Here is a 20940-nt window from a genome sequence, read left to right on the forward strand (position 1 = left end):
GGTTTATAAGATTATGCATGGGATAAAGCAGGTCGAGAAAGAGTTACTTTTCTCCCTTTCTCACAATACAAGAACTCATGGGCACTCCATGAAATTGCTGAGCGGTCGGGTTAGAACAGATAAAAGGAAGTACGTCTTCACCCAAAGAGTGATTAACACATGGAATTCACTGCCACAGGAAGGGGTGGCGGCTACAAGCATGGACGGCTTCAAAAGGAAATTAGATAAGCATATGGAGCAGAGGTCCATCAGTGGCTATTAGCCACAAGGTATAGATAGGGACTCTGGGGCAAGTGATGCTCTGCCTTCTTGGTGCTTGGGGGGGCGGGGTTCAACAGTGGGAGGGCTTCTAATGTCCTGGCCCCACTGGTGGACCTCTTGATGGCACCTGGTATTTTTGGCCACTGTGTGACACAGAGTGTTGGACTGGATGGGCCTTTGGCCTTATGCAACATTGGCATCTCTTATGTTCTTATGACAATAGTTGGAACACTGAGATTATTTTACCAATTCCGTATCTCTCACATACACAACACATTGGGGGGAGCCAACAGCATAAAGCTGACAGAACCAAGCTTGGAAGACTGCGGTTGCCTAGTTTGAGGAAATCCGTTGCTTAAAGTTACAAGTGCTCCCTTAATCATTTTGGGGGTTTTTAAACCCCCCAATTTATTTATTTTTTTAGATATCACATTTTTCTGCAAACCATGAACCCTTTTCAGGTTTGTAGAAAGATCTGTCTTGCCTGCTTACAGCTCCAGGCACTGGATTTAAGCATCCAAAAATTTGGCAGACTTCACTATAGATTGGCACTGGGGGATGAGAGCAAGCATTTTGCAGGAAGAGAGATGGGAGTCACAGGAACAAGAATGGACTCTACAGAGTCACAGGAAGACATGCCCTAGCTCAGTGGGAAAGTGAACTGCAGTGCCAAACAGCAGATGTGGGTTCATTTGGAAAAGGAAGATGGAACAATTCTAGAATCCAGGTGTTCCACTGCAGAGAGCAACATCATAGCTGTAAACCACAGGAGCAGCTACCAGAAAAGAGGCCTAATTTGTGATGTTGCCTCTTTCCCCACCTGAAACCTGGCTTACTTTATGATGTAACCCAGGACTTACAGCTAGTACTGTATAGTACTGAAGTGGCTTATGTGGAACTGTCAGTGTAACAGTATAGGCTGACTTTTCAAGAGGTCCTAGGTTTAGTTACTAACTAGGGATCCTTAGAGGAAGGTTTAAGAAAAGTCCTGCACACAGATCTGAGGTAGTACAGTGCTGTAGCCAATTCTAGTGGCTGACACAGGGACCAGTGACTTCATTCTGGCAAATGTCTGTCTTATTTAGGATGCAGAAGACCTTGCCCAACCACTTTCATACTATCCATATACACCTTTCCCTCGTTCATTTTATTGCATTCCAGTATCCAGTGATCATTTTCCCAGCAGAACTGGCTATAATTTCTCCTCTCCTCTTTGTGACTTTACCATGGGAAATTTCAAGAAGGTGCTGAACTGCTGGGGCCTGCCTCATTGTCCTTGCTGATAGTGAGGAGGCAAGCAATGTTATGGGAGGTAGCTCTGGAGGGATGGGATGGTGGAGAAATTATTGATTCCTCCCGCTCCCCCGCACACACTGCCTATCATGTGCCACATCACTGAAGACACTGGAGAAAAAGTACAAGCCAGGAAGGGTCCCCATCTGCTTACCACCATAAAACCAGAGGCAGAGCTGAAACAGAGCTTTTATTGTTCAGCACCAGTTCTGGATTTATGACAGTATCATATACAAATGCAGTTGCTAGCCTTGCATGTCCCTGTGACTTTGACAGCTGCAACAGGTACAACTTTCCCTATGACTGGCTATAGTTGAACCAGTTACATTTCTGTCTGCTGTGCACCTGTGAAAAATACATGTTCTGTGGGACAGAGTAGGTGCCACTGCTAATTTCACAATTATAATTCTGGCTCCTTGCAAATTTGTGATTTGCATAGCCTTGGGTGGAAAACATCATATCCATTAGTGGCTATTTGCTTGTGATGCAGAATGAGTGGGAGTTACAACAGATGGTACTTGTAACAAGCTCCATTATAAGGTTTGATGAATGAGTAATTGAAATGAGTGAAAAATATATCTCCAAAATGGCTTTAATGGAATCATGGTTCAAGGTATGGGTGGTGATGAAGTAGGATTTTCATCTTCCTGGTTGTTGTTGTTGTTCAGTCGCACAGTCTAGTCCGACTCTTCGCGACCCCATGGACCAGCTCCCGCCAGGCCCTCCTGTCTTCCGCCGTCCTCTGAAGTTTGCTCAATTTCATGTTCGTTGCATCGATGACACTGTCTAACCATCTCATCCTTTGCCGTCCCCGTCTTCTTTGACCTTCAATCTTTCAATCTTAGTTTCCGAGATCTTCCTGGTAGGGCTGTATAAAAAGTTGCCTCTAAGAGATTTAATTCTACAGAAGACACCTAGTATGGGCTGTAAGTATTTGCGAAGCTCTCTGTTGTGTGGGTGTGGGTGTAAAGTACTGTCAAACAGCCAACTTATGGTGACATCATAGGGTTTTCAAAGAAAGTGGTTAAGCAGAAGTGATTTGCCATTGCCTTCCTCTGCAAAGTCTTCATTGGTGGCCTCCCATCCAAGTTCTGACCCTGCTTAGTTTCCGAGATCTGAAGAGATCAGGCTATAGTATACCATTCCACACCCCCAGCTTTCTGTTAAAGAACTATAACTTAAAAAAATGTTTCAAGTCAATGTCTCCACAAATTTGACATTGAAGCCTAGTTGTTGAAAAGATCAGCTCTCTTTCTTCCACTGCTCACAATACTCCCATGCCAAGGGTAGTTACTAAAAATATATTATGGTTATTTTCAATATCAACTTTTTTATTTTGGGGGGGAGGGTCTAGGGTTGCCAAATGCCGGCGGGGGATCTGCAGCTCTCCTGCCTGGACTGTTTGGAGTCCCGTTGCCAGAGCGACGCGTAGCGTCACATCCTGGCGACAGCGGGTGCACCGCGTATCACCATCCCCCGCGGCAGGGATCCTGTAAAGAGCTGCAGATCCCCCACTGGCATTTGGTAAGCCTAGGAGGGTCATTTTTGATAATGTGGATTTACCCTGGGAAACTTAAAAAAGAGTGCTTTTCTGTTTCACATGTCTAAGGAAAGCTCCCCCTCCCCGCATAAGTATGCACTTTGCTGACAGTCAATTTTAAAAAAGAGCCAGTGTGGTGTAGTGATTAGAATATTGAATGAAGAGCTGGGAGACCGAGGTTTGAATCCCCACTTGTGCCATGGAAGCTTGCTCGGTGACTTTGGGCCAGTCACACTCTCAGCCTAACCTACCTCACAGGGTTGTTGTGAGGATACAGTGAAGGAGAGAAGGATGTAAGCTGCTTTGGGTCCCCATTGGGGAGAAAGGTGGGGTGTAAAAGTTGAACCAATAAATAAATAAAGGAAGTAAATAAATAAAATCTAAAAGTCAACTGGCAAGAGAGACAGTGTTGTGGTCAGAACAGCAGTCACTCACCTGACAGAAAGACCTCATTATTTCAGACTCCATATTTACCTGTGTACCATTTGTGAAAGCTACTGCCATTACCTGCCGAGTAAAGGAAAGGTATTTTCAGTTTTCCGGGGCGGGGTACTGTGGCAACAGATGTCTGAGTGCTTTGAACAGTCATCTTTTTTCTTGGGCTACCTAGCCAGGCATTATAGAGAACATTCAAAAGTCTTGCTTAAGGTATGATCTTCCTTCATCTTGCTTAACTTCCAACCTTGCAGGCTCCATTTGCAACAGCTTGTAGCTGGAAAGCTGAGGCATACGTGGTATTGAGCTGTGATTGCTTATTTGGTTAGCCATTCTCCCAGTCTTCCAGGATGGGGTGTGGATCATTCTGTTGACTCAAAGGGGTAATTTACTAATTGCAACAGCTATTTTTTGGTATATGAATCTGTGCCAGTGTGGAAGACATAACCAGCCCCCAAAGCAGCATAAGATTCCAAGTAAAATTTGTACTTTATCAGTCACTCCCCCTCCCATGTGGATGCAGTTGCCACAGAGCTGCACTGATGCCAGTTCAAAGTTAACACCACCATAACATCAGAGCTATACTGTTGCAATTTCAGCACACTGGTATAATTTGAAATTGCATCAGCATAGAGCATTTATGTGTCATCTGGTCCTTGGCCAATAAGCTACGAAGACAGGATTGCATCACCAGTGAAAGGTTAAAGGTAAAGGTTTTCCTTGCTCGAAAGCCAGTCAAATCCGACTCTAGGGGGCGATGTTCATCTCCATTTCCAAGCCGAAGAGCCAGCGCTGTCCAAAGACATTTCCGTGATCATGTGGCCGGCATGACTAAACGCCAAGGCACACGGAATGCTGTTACCTTCCCACCGAAACGGTACCTATTTATCTACTCTCAATTTCTTGCTTTCAAACTGCGCATAATGCAAATGAGTAAAAAACAAAAGGTTGACTGGTGCCTGGGGGCCTAGGTAGGAAACACAGTTGTGAATTATCTGTAATAGGAAAGGAGAAAATGCTGGTGAAGCCCCTTGCCCTTGTCCCAGATATTTAGGGTTCCCAAGTACTTACCATGATCCGGCGGGGGAAACATGCTCCCCGGGCCGGACCATTCCTCCCTGTAACACACCATGCTGTCGCCAGGAAGTGACGCCAGGCGACGCTCTGGCAATGGGACTGAAAACTCGATTGTACCATCGAGTTTCCAGCCCCATTGCCAGAGCGTCACCCGGCATCACTTCCTGGCGACGGCATGGTGCGGCGCGTGTTGTCCCCGCAGGAATTATTCTGCGAGGACATCTGTGTCCCCCGCTGAATCACGGCAAGTACTTGGGAAGCCTGCAGATATTGCATTAACCAACTCAAAGCTGGACATTCCAGGAGGAAAGCAAACTACAAAACACCTTGAATATAGGTGCTGTAGTGCCAGCTCTTTCAGTACAGTGTGTGTGTAAGTGCCGTCAAGTTGCTTCCAACTTACGGTGACTCTATAAATTAACAAGCTCCGAAACGTCCTATCATTAACAGCCTTGCTTAGGTCTTGCAAACTGAGGGCCACGACTTCCTTTATTGAGTCAGGCCATCTCATGTTGGGTCTTCCTCTTTGCACACTGCCTTCAATTTTTCCTAGCATTATTGTCTTTTCTAGTGACTCTTGGCTTCTCATAATGTGACCAAAGTACCATAGCCTCCATTTGGTCATTTTAGTCTCTAGGGAGAGTTCAGGCTTGATTTGATATAGAACTAACTTATTTGTCTTGTTTGTGGTCCACAGTATCAGGTAAATAAATATTAGTAAATATTGGCATTAAGAACATCCCATTGTGGAGTTCTTATTTACAAGGGCAAAAGGATGAACAATTTGACCATGTCCAAAAAGACTTATAAAGTATTTTTTTAAACTGCCTTTCATATAATTTCTGTTTTGAGGAACAGCACGTTTTTTGGGGGGGTGAGCTCTTACCAAAGGTAGGGTGGGGTTGGCAAGGCCTGCAGGGAAACAAAAGTTTGCATAGCTTAACTTTGTCGGGCAGGTACCTCTTTTAATTTCTCTTCTGGCTTTGCCACTGAGAGGATAGTTACCACTGATGTGGGGCTTAAGCCTGCGAATTGTGCAGGATACATGGCTTTTGGCCATGCGCCGCCCTTGTCGTGTTTGGAACCGGCCGGCTGTCACCCCTGAAAGGAGGCTGCAAGTAGAGCCGTCCCCGGGGGATAGTGCGGAGTCCCTGAGAAGGCGACAGGGCTGGCTGCTGTGCTGATTGGCCGCGCTAGAAGAAGAGGCGGCAGCCCTCACCCACCCACCCCCCTCACCCCGTCCCGCGGGGAGCCCAGCCGGCTGACTTCGACGCGTGCTGGAGTCCGCTCAGCTGCCGCCGGCGTCTCAGGGAAGCTGGGAGAGACGGGGCCCCTCGCAAGGCGGCTGAGCTGAAGAGCAGCCTTGAGGCTGAGCTGTCCTAGCGCCGGCCGTTCCCTGTCCAGGGCCCCCGGGAAGTAGCACCTGCTGCGGGTGCCGCCAAGACGCCTCGCTTCTTTCACCGCGTCCAGAACAGCAGGACCAAGTCCAGCGACAGGATGGGGCGGCAGAGCGCGGGCGGAGGGCGCAGCATACAGCGCTCGCCGAGCCGGAGCAGCCTGTCCGCTTCCTTCGAGGCGCTCGCCGTGTACTTCCCGTGCATGAACTCCCTGGAAGAGGAGGAGGGGGAGGATGTGAAGAAAGCCCGCGGAGGTGAGCCGCCGACTTGGCGGGAAAGCGGAACGCGCAGACGGGGCAGGCGATGAGGGGGCTGTTCTGGCTGCAGCCGGCGGCGGGAGGAAGACTCGAAGGCAGGGGTTGGGGGTTTCCTTCAACGAAGGCGGGGTGTGTGATATTTGCGGAGGGCGGGGGCGCCCGGTGGCCGGCAGTTGCCTGTATCGCACAGAATAGAAACCTGAATGGAGGCTCTCATAACCCTGGCCTGCTGCAGTGAATGAAAATTATAGGCTGTAGTCTCTCCCCCCCCCCCTCTCCGTGCTGTAAAACTAAACAGGACGCGTGTGTTTAGGTGCCATACTGATAGGTTGGTTTTTTGGAGAAGTTTTATGTTCCTTCTGTTCCGTTCACTAAACGTCATAAAACTTGTTCCTGCAAGACTGGTTTTTGAAAGTACTGGATGTAATTTTTTTTATGAGGCATTGCATGATTAAGCAAAATTATTGATTTCCCTGAGAGTGCAGTTAGGGTTTTGGAAATCCTCAGATTTAAAAGAAGCATGCCTAGCTGTCATTGCAAGCATAACTCTGAGATTAAATCATTGGCTAGTCCTTACCTGCATATGTTTTGCCGATTTACAAGACCGTGGTTATAAATCATCTCACTGGTGTTGAGACAGAATCCTGTGTGGATACGAAAAAGCAAGTCCAAGCAGGGTACCCTCATGGCTACAGAATGAGCTGTGGTCTCCGGTTTCAGTCCCTCGTCTGCCACTGACTCCCTAAAATAGCCTTAAGGAAGCTGCTGTCTCATCCTCAGCCTTCCATGTGGAATACTAAAATCATAATGATATCATTCCAAGATTGTAATAAGGGTTACAAGGTGTGAAGTACTTGAAAAGTGCTATATAAGCAAGAATTATTATTACTAAACTAATACTGATATTGTTTATATAATAAGCTTGGATTCATCCTGCAGCCCCTTTTCTGCTAAGTCGGGGGAGCAAGGCTCTTTCCTCTGATACAGCAAAACCTTCTCAGCCTATGGGAAGTGAAGAATGCAAGTCCAGTGTTCTTTTCAATACTTAGAACACTTTGTATTATCTGAGTAGGCCTTGCAAAAACTCCGAATGTTGGCTAGTATTCTCCTGGTATTTCAGATAGGGAGAGGCAACTAAGAGGATAGTTTCTTACCTGAGGCCCTCTGAGGTGAGTTTTAACATGTCAGCTTCCCAGCTCACAATGTTAGCTTTTATTCCACATTTGCTCCACATCCTCATTCTAAGTATATTCACAGGTCACTGTGTTTCTCCTGCAATTTACAGGTGACCGTTATGGTATGAGCTTGGATTGAAAAGACCCCACCAGAGCAAGTTATTGACTCTTTCTTCTTATGTCAGCCTTGATTCATTGTTCTGGCATGTAATCAGAGCTTGAAATTATTTTGGGAGGCATTATTCTATGTTATGAATCTTGTAAGCAGGCCCATGTAAATGCAGGATTCCAGTTTATTTAGTTGGTTGAGTATTCTGTTTTTCTTCCCACTGAGTACCAATCTGATTTCTGTCCTGGTTATTAGAGCCTGCCAAAATTCAAACTACCCAATCGAGGTCAGGGACAGGGCAGATTTGAGAGGAGGCATCACACCAAGTGCACCACCCCTGGCTATGGGCCTGCTCTGTTGCTTTAAAACGTGGCTGATAAAAGAGCAGTAACTTAAAAAAAAACAAAGAAAAATCTATTTTACAAATGTTTTTACTTTCAGGTGGGTCAGATCCTGCAATTCTATTCCGGTAGGGATGGCACTTTCCTCCGCAGCAAAAAACCATTTCTTGACACAAGAGCTCTAGCTTGCCTTGTTATCTTTTCATATGCCAGTGTATGCATATTTTGGCTCAAGTTACATGCGGCACTGGTAGCGTAGCATAGGTTGAATTGCGGTTTACAGGAATGATAGCCCAGGAATATGGCTAATCTTCTGCTTATGGGTAAGACTGGGGCCTACTTCCACTACAGGCAAAACTTATACTTCCACTGTAGACGATCACATATTGAGTAAGTTGTGCAGACCTAAAACTTTGCTATTATCTTTTAATTATTTAAATTATATGATTACATAGATTATTTGTTGATAGTAGAATAATAGTGTTGGGTCCAGTTCTGAATGTGTATTTACGATGAAGTTAAATTATTGCTATTTTAGAGAGACTTAACTTGGCATTGCCTGTTTCACTTGGCTATTGACTTCATTGTATTTTTTCTCACCTTTCAACCAAAAATTGGCTTTTCAAGCACCTTATGGGAATTGGTTCAGTTTCAATACCAGTTGTTCCTTGGGGAGGGGATTCTCAGTTAAACTAGACTCAGGCATGGTGTAGGAGTGCCCAGAGGTGTTTCCTGCTGTCCTTCTGAAGACTCCATCAGTGGCAGTTGGAAGCTAGAAGAGGGGAACTGTTAGCTGGAGTGGGATTCAGGCACAGTGAGAGGGTGCATGGCTACTTCCTCCCCTCCCACTAATTGCTTTATAAGATCTTTATGTTTGCAAGTAAGCACTTGTATCTCATGGATTAGATTGTGTGGCCTCTGATGTAATAGGCTTGCTTATAATATCATGCAAACATTCTGTGCTGAAGGTAAAACAAACAACTGAGGAAAAATAGAATCCCACAGGAAAAGTGTTTTTGCCATAGATCAAAGGAATCACTGATCAGATGGGAAAATGTATGAAAAAACACAACCTACAAACAGTATTCAGACCCACCAGAAAAATACAACAGAGGCTAGATCAGCAAAAGACAGAAGAGACCCCCTCACTTCTGCAGGAGTATACCGTATACCCTGCAGTTGTGGACAGGTTTGCATTGGGACCACACAACATAGCATCCAGACAAGAATAAAAGAACATGAAAGACACTGCAGACTTGGCCAACCTGAAAAATCTGTAGTGGCTAAACATAACCTAACTCAAACAGGACATAGAATCTTACTCCAAGACACTGAAGTGCTGGACCATTTTTCTTCTCACATTGACACAGAGAGTACTCCATCTTTCCATGTTATACCTCTGAGGATGCCAGTCACAGCTGCTGGCAAAACGTCATACAGCCTGGAAAATCTATAACAATTAGTTAAGACCATTTCTTCTGAAGTGTCCCTGGAAGTCATCTTTTCTCCAGTCATTTTAGAGCCAGTATACTTTTCTGTTTTTTACACCTCAATTGTTCAGTCTCTTGCTGTTTCATTGGGATGTGCTCACATTTTAGGCTATAATCCACATAGGTTTTTTGAGGCATAGGGGGGAGCTTCAGAACCTGCAGATACTGCCATAGCTCTACCAAAACATTATGCAATGTATCAAATGTTTCTGCAAAGAGATGGTATAGAAAGGCTTGTATGCAAGTGCAATATATGTTAGGTATGCATAGTAAGAGTGTGTGCTCAGAAAAAGCAAGTGCTCCATATGAAATTGTTCCTGCATATAGAACACTACCATATTGAGAAGAAGTCTACTTTAGAACTTCTCTTGGTATGCTGATGTGGAACCTCTATCTGCTTTCTCAAGTAGTACAGTACAAGAAATACAATACATCTCAGATGATGTGTCTCTGCTCTGACTTAAACGTAGTTTAGGATTTTATGGCTTTTACCACAAAGTCTTCTTTCCCCCATCTCTAATTTGATTATATGTTATGGGCAGAACGAATGCCCCATCAGTGGCATTTTGCTTCAGACATTGTAGGTATTTCTGCTTTCTCTCCCCACCTCCCCTCCAGCTTGGTTTTCCTGTTGCAGGACAACAGGAATATTTTTGTGGCCTTTCTAATTCATTTGGTGCCTTCATACCAGATGTTACCAGCTGCAGAAGGACAAAAAAGGGCTTGACAGGGACCAGCTAAAAATGTTAGCTAAATTTTTTATTTGGTAACCTATTACTAGAAAATATCGTCATTAGATCCATCAGTGGCTATTAGTCACAAGGTGTAGATAGGAACTCTCAGTCTGGGGCAAGTGATGCTTTGTATTCTTGGTACTTGGGGGCGGTAACAGGCGGAGGGCTTCTACTGTTCTGGCCCCACTACTGTACTTCCTGATGGCACCTGGTATTTTTGGCCACTGTGTGACAGAGTGTTGGACTGGATGGGCCATTGGCCTGATCCAACATTGGCTTCTCTTAAAATACAAAACCCTGAAGACTAAAGAAAATGTTTCTAGGTCTAAGTTAAAAGTACCATGTTGATGTAAACCCTTTCCTAGAACGTAAGAGAATACGTATTCATCTTTATTTATTTATTTATTTAGGTATTTTTACCCCGCCCTCCCCGCAAGCGTGCTCAGGGCGGCTTACAGAGAGCATCAGCCCATACATAAAATCCATAAAACAATAAAAACATAGCAGCAATTATATATAACAATAAATAAATAAGTGCTTCATAGCAAGATGGTCTTTGGTGACGGCGGCATCTCTGGTCTTCAGTCGGCTCCGTTGGGGTACCACTCTCCAGTAGATGTTAATGTCGCACGGGGAAGATGTATTTCCCAGGGTAATCCAAATCCAGTTGGAATTACCACCGTTGATGGTGGTGGTAGCGGCGGCCCCTACGTGAAAGCCTGGTGGAAGAGCTCCGTCTTGCAGGCCCTGCGGAACTGCATAAGGTCCCGCAGGGCCCTGATCTCTTCCGGGAGCTCATTTCACCAGGTAGGGGCCGCCACTGAAAAGGACCTGGCCCTGGTCAGCACGTGTTTTACCTCCCGGGGACCTGGTACTACCAAACGGTTCTGGGTCCCCGACCGAAGTGCTCTTGGGGGTATATGCGGGGAAAGGCGGTCCCTCAGGTAGGTCGGACCCTGGCCATGTAGGACTTTAAAGGTAAGTACCAGCACTTTGAAGCGGATTCGGTACGCTATTGGCAGCCAGTGCAGCGCCTTCAGCCCAGGTCGGATGTGCTCCCATTTTGGGAGGCCCATCATCAACCTGACCGCCGCATTCTGCACTTTACAAAGTATTTCAAACAAGAAATTATAAGAAGAAAAATGCATTGGTCTTTAAGATAAAGCTAGTATATGCTGTTCAAAACTTCACTTATATACAACCCGACTCTTCCATCGACATAGGTGCTTGGCTGTTCATACCTACTTGCTCTGTGTTCTGAAATAGATTTCAAATACTGATGGACTTACATCAGCTTCTTTTATGAATGTATATATTGAACTATTTTCTAAGAGCCAGAATAATACTCTGGTTAAGTAATGGTTTTAAATATATAAGAAAGTTGTCAAAATCTTTTAACGCCTGTAACACATTTTGTATATTAGAAGTTAAATTTGGGCAGCAGGTGAGATCATACCAACATCTTTTAAGGCCCATCTGCAAAAAAAAAAAGGTCTTAAACTAGGTCAAGTGCTTAGTGTGGTATTGCTGTCTCCTTACTGGGCAAACTTTCTCTCATTAAGATCAAACAAAGTTTTATTTTAAATGTTATACACATGCCTCAGAATATGCTCTGTAATGCAAACCTGCGCTGAATGCTACTTTTCATAGCTGTAGGGGGCAGATTCAGAGATCTGTCTTTCCCACGTAAGTGTTGTTACTGTATGTTTATACAGGGAATAGGCAACCTTTTTGGTCTGAGTGCCGAGTGAAATGCAATACCTGGGAAAATGTTGCTATCCCAGCAAATAAAGGGGAGAGGTGGGGAAGAGCTGAGGTTTGCTCTGGCCATAAGAGGCGGCTTTATACTTGGGTAGGGGGTGGTTGCAACAGTGGCAGGAACAACTTCAGAGAGGTGGTGACAAGCTCCTATACTTGCCACACAGTCTGAGCACAACAAGCAACAGGGCTCTATATCTGTGCTGGGCAGTATCAAAACTTGGGGCATAATTAGAAGACGGTGTATCTGGTGCAGGTCCCAAAGCATTGGAACCATGTTCCGGCTTAACCTGGCTATTTCTCAGCTACCATGCAAACTAAAGTGATCTGGTATGCCATAAGGGCAGATCCATGCAATGTGTGCACGCCAGTAGCTTCTCTCCTTCACATGCTGCCACTGTAGGCAACCCTTGCACAGGAAATATGAGGATGGCCTTTCCCTTGTCCATCAGTGGATCAGTCCAGATAGGAATTCAGATCTGTAATGCGTATTCATGGAATCTGTTAGTTGTGCAGAAGGTGTTTCTAGAAGGGAGAAGCGGGTTTATTGGCCGGTCATAGCAATTCCCCTGGTTCCTTGATTGATGTCAGCTATACCAGATTCCTCTATAGTGTTTGGGTTAGACGTGGTATGAGGGAGAAGCTGAAACTCAAGGGCAGTGATGATGAGCACATGGTTTTTCCCTGGTCTGGAAATAGATTTATCTCTGGTATTTGTCACTACAGATCTATACATGCTGATGGATGGCCTACAAATGATTTTGCTGTTTACAATACTAATCGTGCACCCACCTTATGCCAAAAGAAAAGAGTCTTATGGTACTTTAAAGAATAGCCAATGTTATTGTAGTATAAGTTTTTATGAATCAAAAACTCATTTCTTCAGATGCCTGAAGTATGGCAGAAATATATAAATGAATATTACCAGAAGAAGAGGGGTGGGGAGGGCTACTCCGAAGTACAGCCAGGAGGCCCAGTGGTAGTGTGTTGCATGCAAAGAACAAAGGAAACAAAGATTAGTCAAAATGGTGAATGATCTGAACTATTCCCAACTGACAAAGAAAGATGAATAGTACACTTAACCTCTAAAGAGGGACAAATACTTTCTGTAGTAGGCTAGCCACCTCCAGTCTGTGTTAAGCCAAAGTCTGAGTGTCAAATCCATATATGTTCCAACTAAACAGATCCCTTTAAAACATTTTTCTGTAATACAGCAACTTTGTGTATGCATCTGTATGTCCACAGAGGCTGAAATACTTCCCCACAGATTTCTGAGTGTCTCCATGTTTATGTTTCTTCTTGTGTATGACTGTTCTATATTGTACGTGATTATTTCTAGGGCCTATGTATTTATTTAAGGATTTCTTATCTCACCTCTCAGCTAAGCTTCTGTGGTAGCTAAGAACATTAGCCAAACAAATAATCCCCCCTAAAAATATCAGGTAAAATGTTGGTACTAATATCAGCCCGACATTAGTATCCCCATATTGCAAATGGGGAACTAAAAAGACACAGTGGTTTGCCTAAGGACATCTTCATCGCCGTGGCTTCTGTGCAGTCCCGCATGGGACTGTGCAGTCGCAGGCCAGCCACGGAAAAGATTTCCAAGCTTTCTAATAGACTAGGAGCACCCCTCCTCCCTCTGGTGCTTGGAGCTGCCTGCCCTTGCGGTCACCAGTTTCCCCTGAAGGCATGTGTGGAAAGAGCTGGACTCAGAAGAGCTCTCTTCAAAGGCTTCCCCCTCCCTGGTGAGGTGGGGTGGACAAAGAGCCTGGCTTAAATGGCCCTCTTCGGAGGTCGCCTGTGTGCCCAGCAGCCTGATGAAGGCCTATTCCCCCTCTGCTCAGGTGTGGTGAAAGGGGGGAAAAAAGGAGTCTGAATGGAGGCGTATTCTCCCCTCCGTGCTGGGGTGTTGTAGACAGAGCCTCAGTGCCCCCCAATAGCTAGCAATCCAAAACAGTCCAGTGGAGCCTGAGCGGTGGGTGTTGCCTTCTGACACACTTCTGGTGATGTCAGGGGGTGTGGCATATGCAAATAAGTTATGCTAATGAGTTATGCTAATGAGCTCCTGCACCTCTTTTTGTACGAAATGACCCCCTGCTTCTCTCTCTCTGCCTTTCTGTCACTTCTGACCAGAAGCCTGGAAGTGTGGCCTCATGAAGACCTGTTTTAAACTTTGCTGTGCCTGACTGAAGGAACCTTTCCCTGGCTGCCACCTAGAAAATGTATTTAATCTGTTTGTACTAGCGGTTGTCATGTTAAGGGCTAAGATTGGTCATATGGCAACTGCCCTATATATGACTATTATAAATATGTGATAGATGAGTGACACGGAGTACAAAACCATGACACTGCTTTTTATCATGAATACAACATGCATACAACATGAAGGGTATAGGATAGGCAGAAGAAAAAGGTCATTTATGGAGCATTCTTGAGAACTGGACCTAGCCATATGCTTCTAAAATGCAATTCTGCCTTTTTTCTTCTTCACGGCCCCACTCTCACCTTATGTCTGCAACTTTTTTGGTGTATTTATTATGCTTGTTTTAATTGTTAGCTGTCTTGATGACCCTTATTGTCAGAAAGGCAGGATATAAATATTTGAAATATATATACTTACAGTGTCTTCATATTTTAAGTTTACAGAAGAACCATTCAGTTGCAATGTAGTCTTAACACCGCTTTTCTGGGAATCAGCCTCATTGACTAGAGCTGAGTACGATTCTGTGTAGACCATTTTAGGATTGTTCTCTTAGGCCAATTCTGAAATTCAACTTCGCAAAAAAAGTCTCAAAACTTTTTACTAGTCTGTTTTGCCCACAATTTACCTTGCCCTCTGCTGTAAAAGAAAAGAGAACTTTGGAAAACTTCCCTTCCAGGTTACCTGCATGCTCCTTACTATTGGCTGCTTGTAAACCTGCTGTAATGATACAGGTTATTGAAGGTTTTAGTGTTGCAATTGAACTATACAATGGCAAATACTTTCAAAACCTCAGAGTTTAAAAAGTGCTCCCATTTTTCAACCTTTTAAAGTTAAAAATAGGCCTTGCTGTAATTTGTTGTTGTTCAGTCGCACAGTCGAGTCCGACTCTTCGCAACACCATGGACCAGTATTTGCAAGCAAGTATTTGCCATTGCGTGCTTTCCTCCTTACCTTGCAAATGGGTGGTACCTCCCCATGTCTTTTCCACTCATGTGGCCATGGCCTTAGTTGCAGGTATGAGCAATCAAGAGCATCAAGCCCCTCTCCCATGTTGGATGGGATGTCATCAGATACCCTTCTTGATTCAAGGTGGCTTACAATATGAACAGCATACTTCCGCTGTGTTGTAAAATCATTTCTGTTTCTTTGTAATAGCTTTAATATAGCTTTGTAATAGTTATACAAAGGTAGAACAATCTTTAAATTAGAAGTACTTTGCTTAAAGATGTCAGGATGGAGACAAATCCATACTGACTATGAGCAAGGCTGATTTGGGCAATTGTGTTCTAAGTGATTCCCTGTTGTCTAAACTTACATATTTGTAAATAAAACCATGCCAGGTTAGCATATGAATTCAGTGGGCCACTTCATGGAGTGATACATGCATACAGGTGCTAGTCTCATTTTCTCATACATCTTTTCAGTACGTGCTATAAAAATTTATCACACACTTTCAGGTGTCCCCTTAAAAATTATTTTGGGTGAGCCAGGAAAAAAATGTGAATGGCCCTGGTATAGTTGTATATGGGTAATTGGTAGTGACCCATCTTAGCCAACCAAGATGTTAGCTGAATTGCTTTATTTACAGCAATTGGCAATTTATAAATGGGTCCTTGCCAACTATACCAAGGTCCTGTTCCCACCAAGGGTTACCAGAGAAGGATAACGAGGCTGTTCTTGTTAAAATAAATGTCTTTTACTTAAGAAAATAAATCCCATACAAACAATACTGATGCACTCACACATTCAATCAAGTTCCTTAGAAATACAGTATTAAAATAAGCACAGTTGCATTAGCAGGTGGGGGTGATGATGGGCAATACTTATCTGTCTTGCAGAGTAGTTGTTCCAATGAAGAATGGATGGGAAGAAATAGAAACTAAAGGGATCCACACTACCAGAACTTAGCCGGACTGTGGGGGAGGGTCTCTTGACTGCAAGGGTTTGGGGATAGCAAGTGGGACTCAAGGGGAGTATAAAGCAGACAGGGGTTGTTGCGGGGGTTGCTAGCTAGCTAGTTGATCAAGTAGAGAGAGAGAGACCATGTGACTGGTTCTCTCCTTTTATCGGGGGATCCAGGAGGTGGGTGGTGGCCGTGCCAACCTCTTGGCCCACCTACCTGTTAGTCCGTCCCAAAAACAATCCTATTGGTTGCATGGAGGGAGGGGTGGTTACCTAACAGGAGTAGCCAATATTGAAACCTAAAATCTTACTCAAAGAAGGGCATCTGGGCAGGTGTGAAAACCTTGGCGTCAGGATGCTCCATTGTAGTGTTGATGAAGCTGGCCATTCTCATTGTGAACCAAATGTCCATTTGGCAGGAAATACCAATGCAGGAACAAAGCAATGATGAGTATTCCATGACCCCAAATAATTCAGCAATGGGGGATGTCTCTTTTCAAAGCTGTTGTTTGTGGCTGATGCAAAATTCCTGTAAAGACAACGTAAAAAAATGTGCAAGTGGCTGGGAAAAAACCCATTTCTTCCCATACAGAATGTGCTGTACCTTCTAGCCATGACTCATTCCTTAAGGTACTTTCTTTGAGCCTATATTTATTTATTTATTTATTATATTTATACCCCGCCCATCCCGCAAGCAGGCTCAGGGCGGCTAACAGAACGGTACAATGTACCTGGTTGACATACATAAAACTTAAAAACTCTATAAAACCTCATAAACAATTACTTTAAAACATAAGTTACAGTTAACAATAAAGTGCATACAGTATTACAAATTAGATGGCGTGCTTCCAGATCTCGTTCTGTGTTATTCCACCACTCATCATCCTCGCGCCGAAAGGCCTAGCGCTACGTCAGGACCAGATCTAAGATCCAAGCCTTCGCTAGGATCATTGTGACGGCATGCGCAGAGCGTCTGAATAATAATGAATTCAGGATGCTGTATATGAGCTATATACAGTGGCTTTTATTTACAGTTATATACACAGTCCATGCCACCATGCGGTATCCCCGATTCACAGAACTGACCATCAAGGTGCTTCGCAGTACACTCTCCACTGGTGTGGAACCCTTGCTATAGGACTACATTCCTTATATACAATACTAGCACCAATCAGAGTCATTTTGCCAACTCATGGTGACACAGTTAATTAAGCTGATGCAACCTAGTGCAACTTGTATCTGGTGACCCTGTCACATGACAGTCTTGCCTGTCACCTAGATCAGTTTATTCTGACATGTGTGCATCATTGGCTGTCATCTTGCATACATATAATACAATATGCCAACACATTGGTGGTAACAGTGATGGCGGCTCCTATTGAAAGGCCTGGTGGAAGAGCTCCGTCTTGCAGGCCCTGCAGAACTGTAAAAGGTCCTGCAGGGCCCTGATCTCTTCCGGGAACTCGTTCCACCAGTAAGGAGCCGCCACAGAAAAGGCTCTGGTCCTGGTACTGGTGAGCTTTGCATCCTTGGGGCCCGGAATAGTCAGCCGGTGTTGGGCCCCGGACCGTAGTCCTCTCTGGGGTATATATGGGAGAAGGCGGTCCCTCAGGTAGGTCGGTCCCTGGCCATATAGGGCTTTAAAGGTAAGCACCAGCACCTTGAAACAGATCCGGTATGCTATAGGCAGCCAGTGCAGTGACCTAAGCACTGGTTGGATGTGCTCCCACCGTGGAGAGCCCATCAGCAACCTAGCCGCGGCGTTCTGCACTAGCTGCAGCTTCCGGATTTGAGACAAGGGCAGCCCCATGTAGAAAGCGTTACAGTAGTCAAGTCTCGAGGTGACCGTTGCATGGATCACTGTCGCCAGGTCGCGGCGGTCAAGGAAAGGAACCAACTGCCGAACCAGCCGGAGATGATAAAAGGCCGATTTGGCAGTGGCCACTACCTGGGCCTCCATTGTCAAGGAGGCATCCAGGAGCACCCCCAAACTCCTAACCTCCAGCGCTGGCACTAGTAGTGCCCCATTGAAGGCCGGGAGCGGGGCCTCCAACCCTGCACCGCCACAACTCAGGCACAGGACCTCCGTCTTCACCGGATTTAGCTTCAACCGGCTCAGCCGAAGCCAACCAGCCACGGCCTGTAACGCCCGGTCCAGATCTTCCGGCCTGGAATCCAACTGGCCACCCAACATCAGATAGAGCTGGGTGTCATCAGCGTACTGATGACAACCCAACCCATACCTCCGAGCCACCTGGGCAAGGGGGCGCATAAAGATGTCAAACAACATCGGGGACAGTACTGCACCCTGGGGTACGCCACACTCAAGAGGGCGCCTCCCGGACTGCTGTTCCCCAAGCATCACCCTTTGTTCCCGACCCTGGAGAAAAGAGACAAGCCACTGTAAGGCCAGTCTCTGTATTCCCAGGTCGGTGTGTATTCCCACGTTGTTTCTATGTATTCCCTATGTGTGTGTGTGTGTGCACAGTCCATTGTGTGTAGCAATAAATATAGTCCATAAAGCAAAATATCAAGTTCATTCTCTAACAAAGAGACATTTTTCCAGGTTAGAAATTAACCTTATTAACCTTCTCTTTCTCATGCACTTGGACCAGAGACTACAGCAACAGTACAAGATAATATAATAGTGGATTGAATCTTTAAGGATGCATTTATGGGATTGTCAGATCACTGAGAGTTTTACTGTTGCCTACTGGGGTATGGAATAATGTCATATTTTATTGTCATGGTCCAATTATACATCATGGACTATATCCTGGCTACTTACGCATTAGAGTTTAGCATACCTTCCATAATTAATGGTTTCCTAACTAAATATAGTCATAAGTTCTCTCCTGTGTTACACTTTGTGCTGTGAGATTTGAAAAATTCCAGATGTACTTTGGATATGTATCAAAACGTTATTGAGACGTATATTATGGGAATTGTGGGCATGTCTTTATTTACCTCAGCCCTGTAAAAGACTCAGGATTTATTCCTAGTCTCAATTCTCCATAATAAATTATACCAATATTGGGTCTGTTTTGTGTATATTGATAAAGCTGTAGAGTTGACTTCACAATCACATTAAAAAAATTCCTGAATATATTGTGACTATAATGATATCTAGCACATGATTGTCAAAGTAACACACGTCTTGCAGAATCTATGTTCTGTTTCATAGTAGTCTTAGGAGAATGAGCAGCATAATCATAGACATATGAGACTGAACTATTCAATCATTTCAGTCAGTAGTGTTTTCATGATAGACGTGTCTGTACCGCCGTTTATGAATTAAAAGCCATATGTAGACAAATGTACGTCATTGTTTACAGTCTTTGCATTGAGCGAAGGTGGCTGTGTTAGTGATCCCTATAATTGGAACAATTAAACAGGGTCTGCAGCTGTGTTTGCAACAGCATACATTAATTTTAAGTAGTAATTGGGAAATCATGTTATAGTTAAACTAGAATGTGTTATTTTTGTTTAGTAAATAAACTTCAGTTGAATGAACTATTTAAAGCACATGCAGTATTTTGATTCACATACTGTAAACTCAGACTCCAAATTTGCTGTTAGAAAATTTTTGCAAGCATTATTAATGTATGCAGTCCTTTTAGCATTTCAGTTGTTTTTGGTGTGGTTGACTTGAGTTTGCTTCTTTTGAAGAGGATATTATCTCTATATAGACCAGGCTTTGCTTTTGCTAAAGTAAAAGTTTAATTATTCCTTTCTAGTTTTTGAACATTCTCATGCTGATGGATATGAGAGAAGTAATATGTGATATCACAAACACACAAGACTTGTAGGGCACCTGAAAGTGGAAAAAACAACAGTTGTACAAGGAATTGTGATTAATTCTTCAATCCTTCAATTATAATATAGTATCATATTAATTATTTATATACATTTAATTATTATATACATTTCCCTTTAATATCATTTAAATTCTAGCCTTAATTATCCTTTAAAATATTATAGTTGCTTCTAGAAATTGTTGAGAATAAAATCTGTACAGTGCTATTTGCTGTACCAATCATTAGTGACTTTTTAGTTTCAAATGGCTAGAGGAAGCGTGGTTCCCTGAATATTACCAGTGAAATTAATAATGCTGCTCCTGTAAAATTAGTGGGGGGAAATTGATTAGCCAACAGGGAGGCATGATCTTCTGCTTTGGCAGCTCAGCTGAGCAGGGGGAGGTAATTCCTGAGGAAATGGGGGGGGTCACTCGGTGGAACTGTGATATCACTTCTGGGGCAACCTGGAAGTGACATCATTATGTCCGGCAACATCTAGCATTTCAGTCAAGCTCTGTGGTTAAACTATGGAGTTTCAGGTAAATGCTAGAGCAACACCCTATGTGATGAACTCACTTCTAGGTTGCATTGCTAGTGATGTTTTGGTGTTGTCAACTAGTCCCCTTCACTGACAATCTTATCCAAGCAAAGTTATTTTTATGCACACCAGTAATTAGATTAATTGTATGAATTTTTTTACATTTTATACATTCCTAGACGCCATCTGTATTCACTCGTGTGTGTTTGTTTAATTTAAGCACTGCTTAATAAATTGTATGTTATAACCGTTTGTGATATACTCAAATGGGATGAACTGGTTAACTGCCTTTGCAGTACTGTTGTCTTTGTAACTATTGTGACCTATATTGTTCTCTTCCAGGTACATTCACCTATTAGATAGATTTGATACCACTAAATATGTTGTTCTGTTTCTTCAGAAGCAGGTGGAAAAAAGCTAAAGAGCACAGTCCAGAGAAGCACAGAAACTGGGTTGGCTGTGGAGATGAGAAACTGGATGACACGTCAAGCCAGTCGGGAATCCGCAGATGGCAGCATGAACAGTTACAGCTCGGAGGGGAAGTAAGTCAGACAAGTTGGTTTAAAAGTTCTTGCCTTAGGATTCAGCAAAAGAAAGGGGAGTTGATTGTCTCCTTCCCCTTCAAAAGGA

The 20940-nt window shown here is 44.0% G+C and overlaps 1 protein-coding gene across 5 annotated transcripts in view; it reads left to right on the forward strand.

Annotated features, from left to right (window-relative positions):
* Positions 1-20940, forward strand: part of RIMS2 (regulating synaptic membrane exocytosis 2) — a 611329-nt gene that overhangs the window by 580469 nt on the left and 9920 nt on the right. For all 5 annotated transcript variants that reach the window (XM_015407292.1, XM_015407290.1, XM_015407291.1 and 2 more), the window contains one exon: positions 20711-20852. In XM_015407292.1, coding sequence (XP_015262778.1) covers positions 20711-20852 — 142 coding nt within the window. The remainder of the gene's footprint in view (positions 1-20710; positions 20853-20940) is intronic.

The sequence above is a fragment of the Gekko japonicus genome, unplaced genomic scaffold (assembly GCF_001447785.1).
Source record: "Gekko japonicus isolate JY-2015 unplaced genomic scaffold, Gekko_japonicus_V1.1 scaffold119, whole genome shotgun sequence".
Lineage (NCBI taxonomy): Eukaryota > Metazoa > Chordata > Lepidosauria > Squamata > Gekkonidae > Gekko > Gekko japonicus.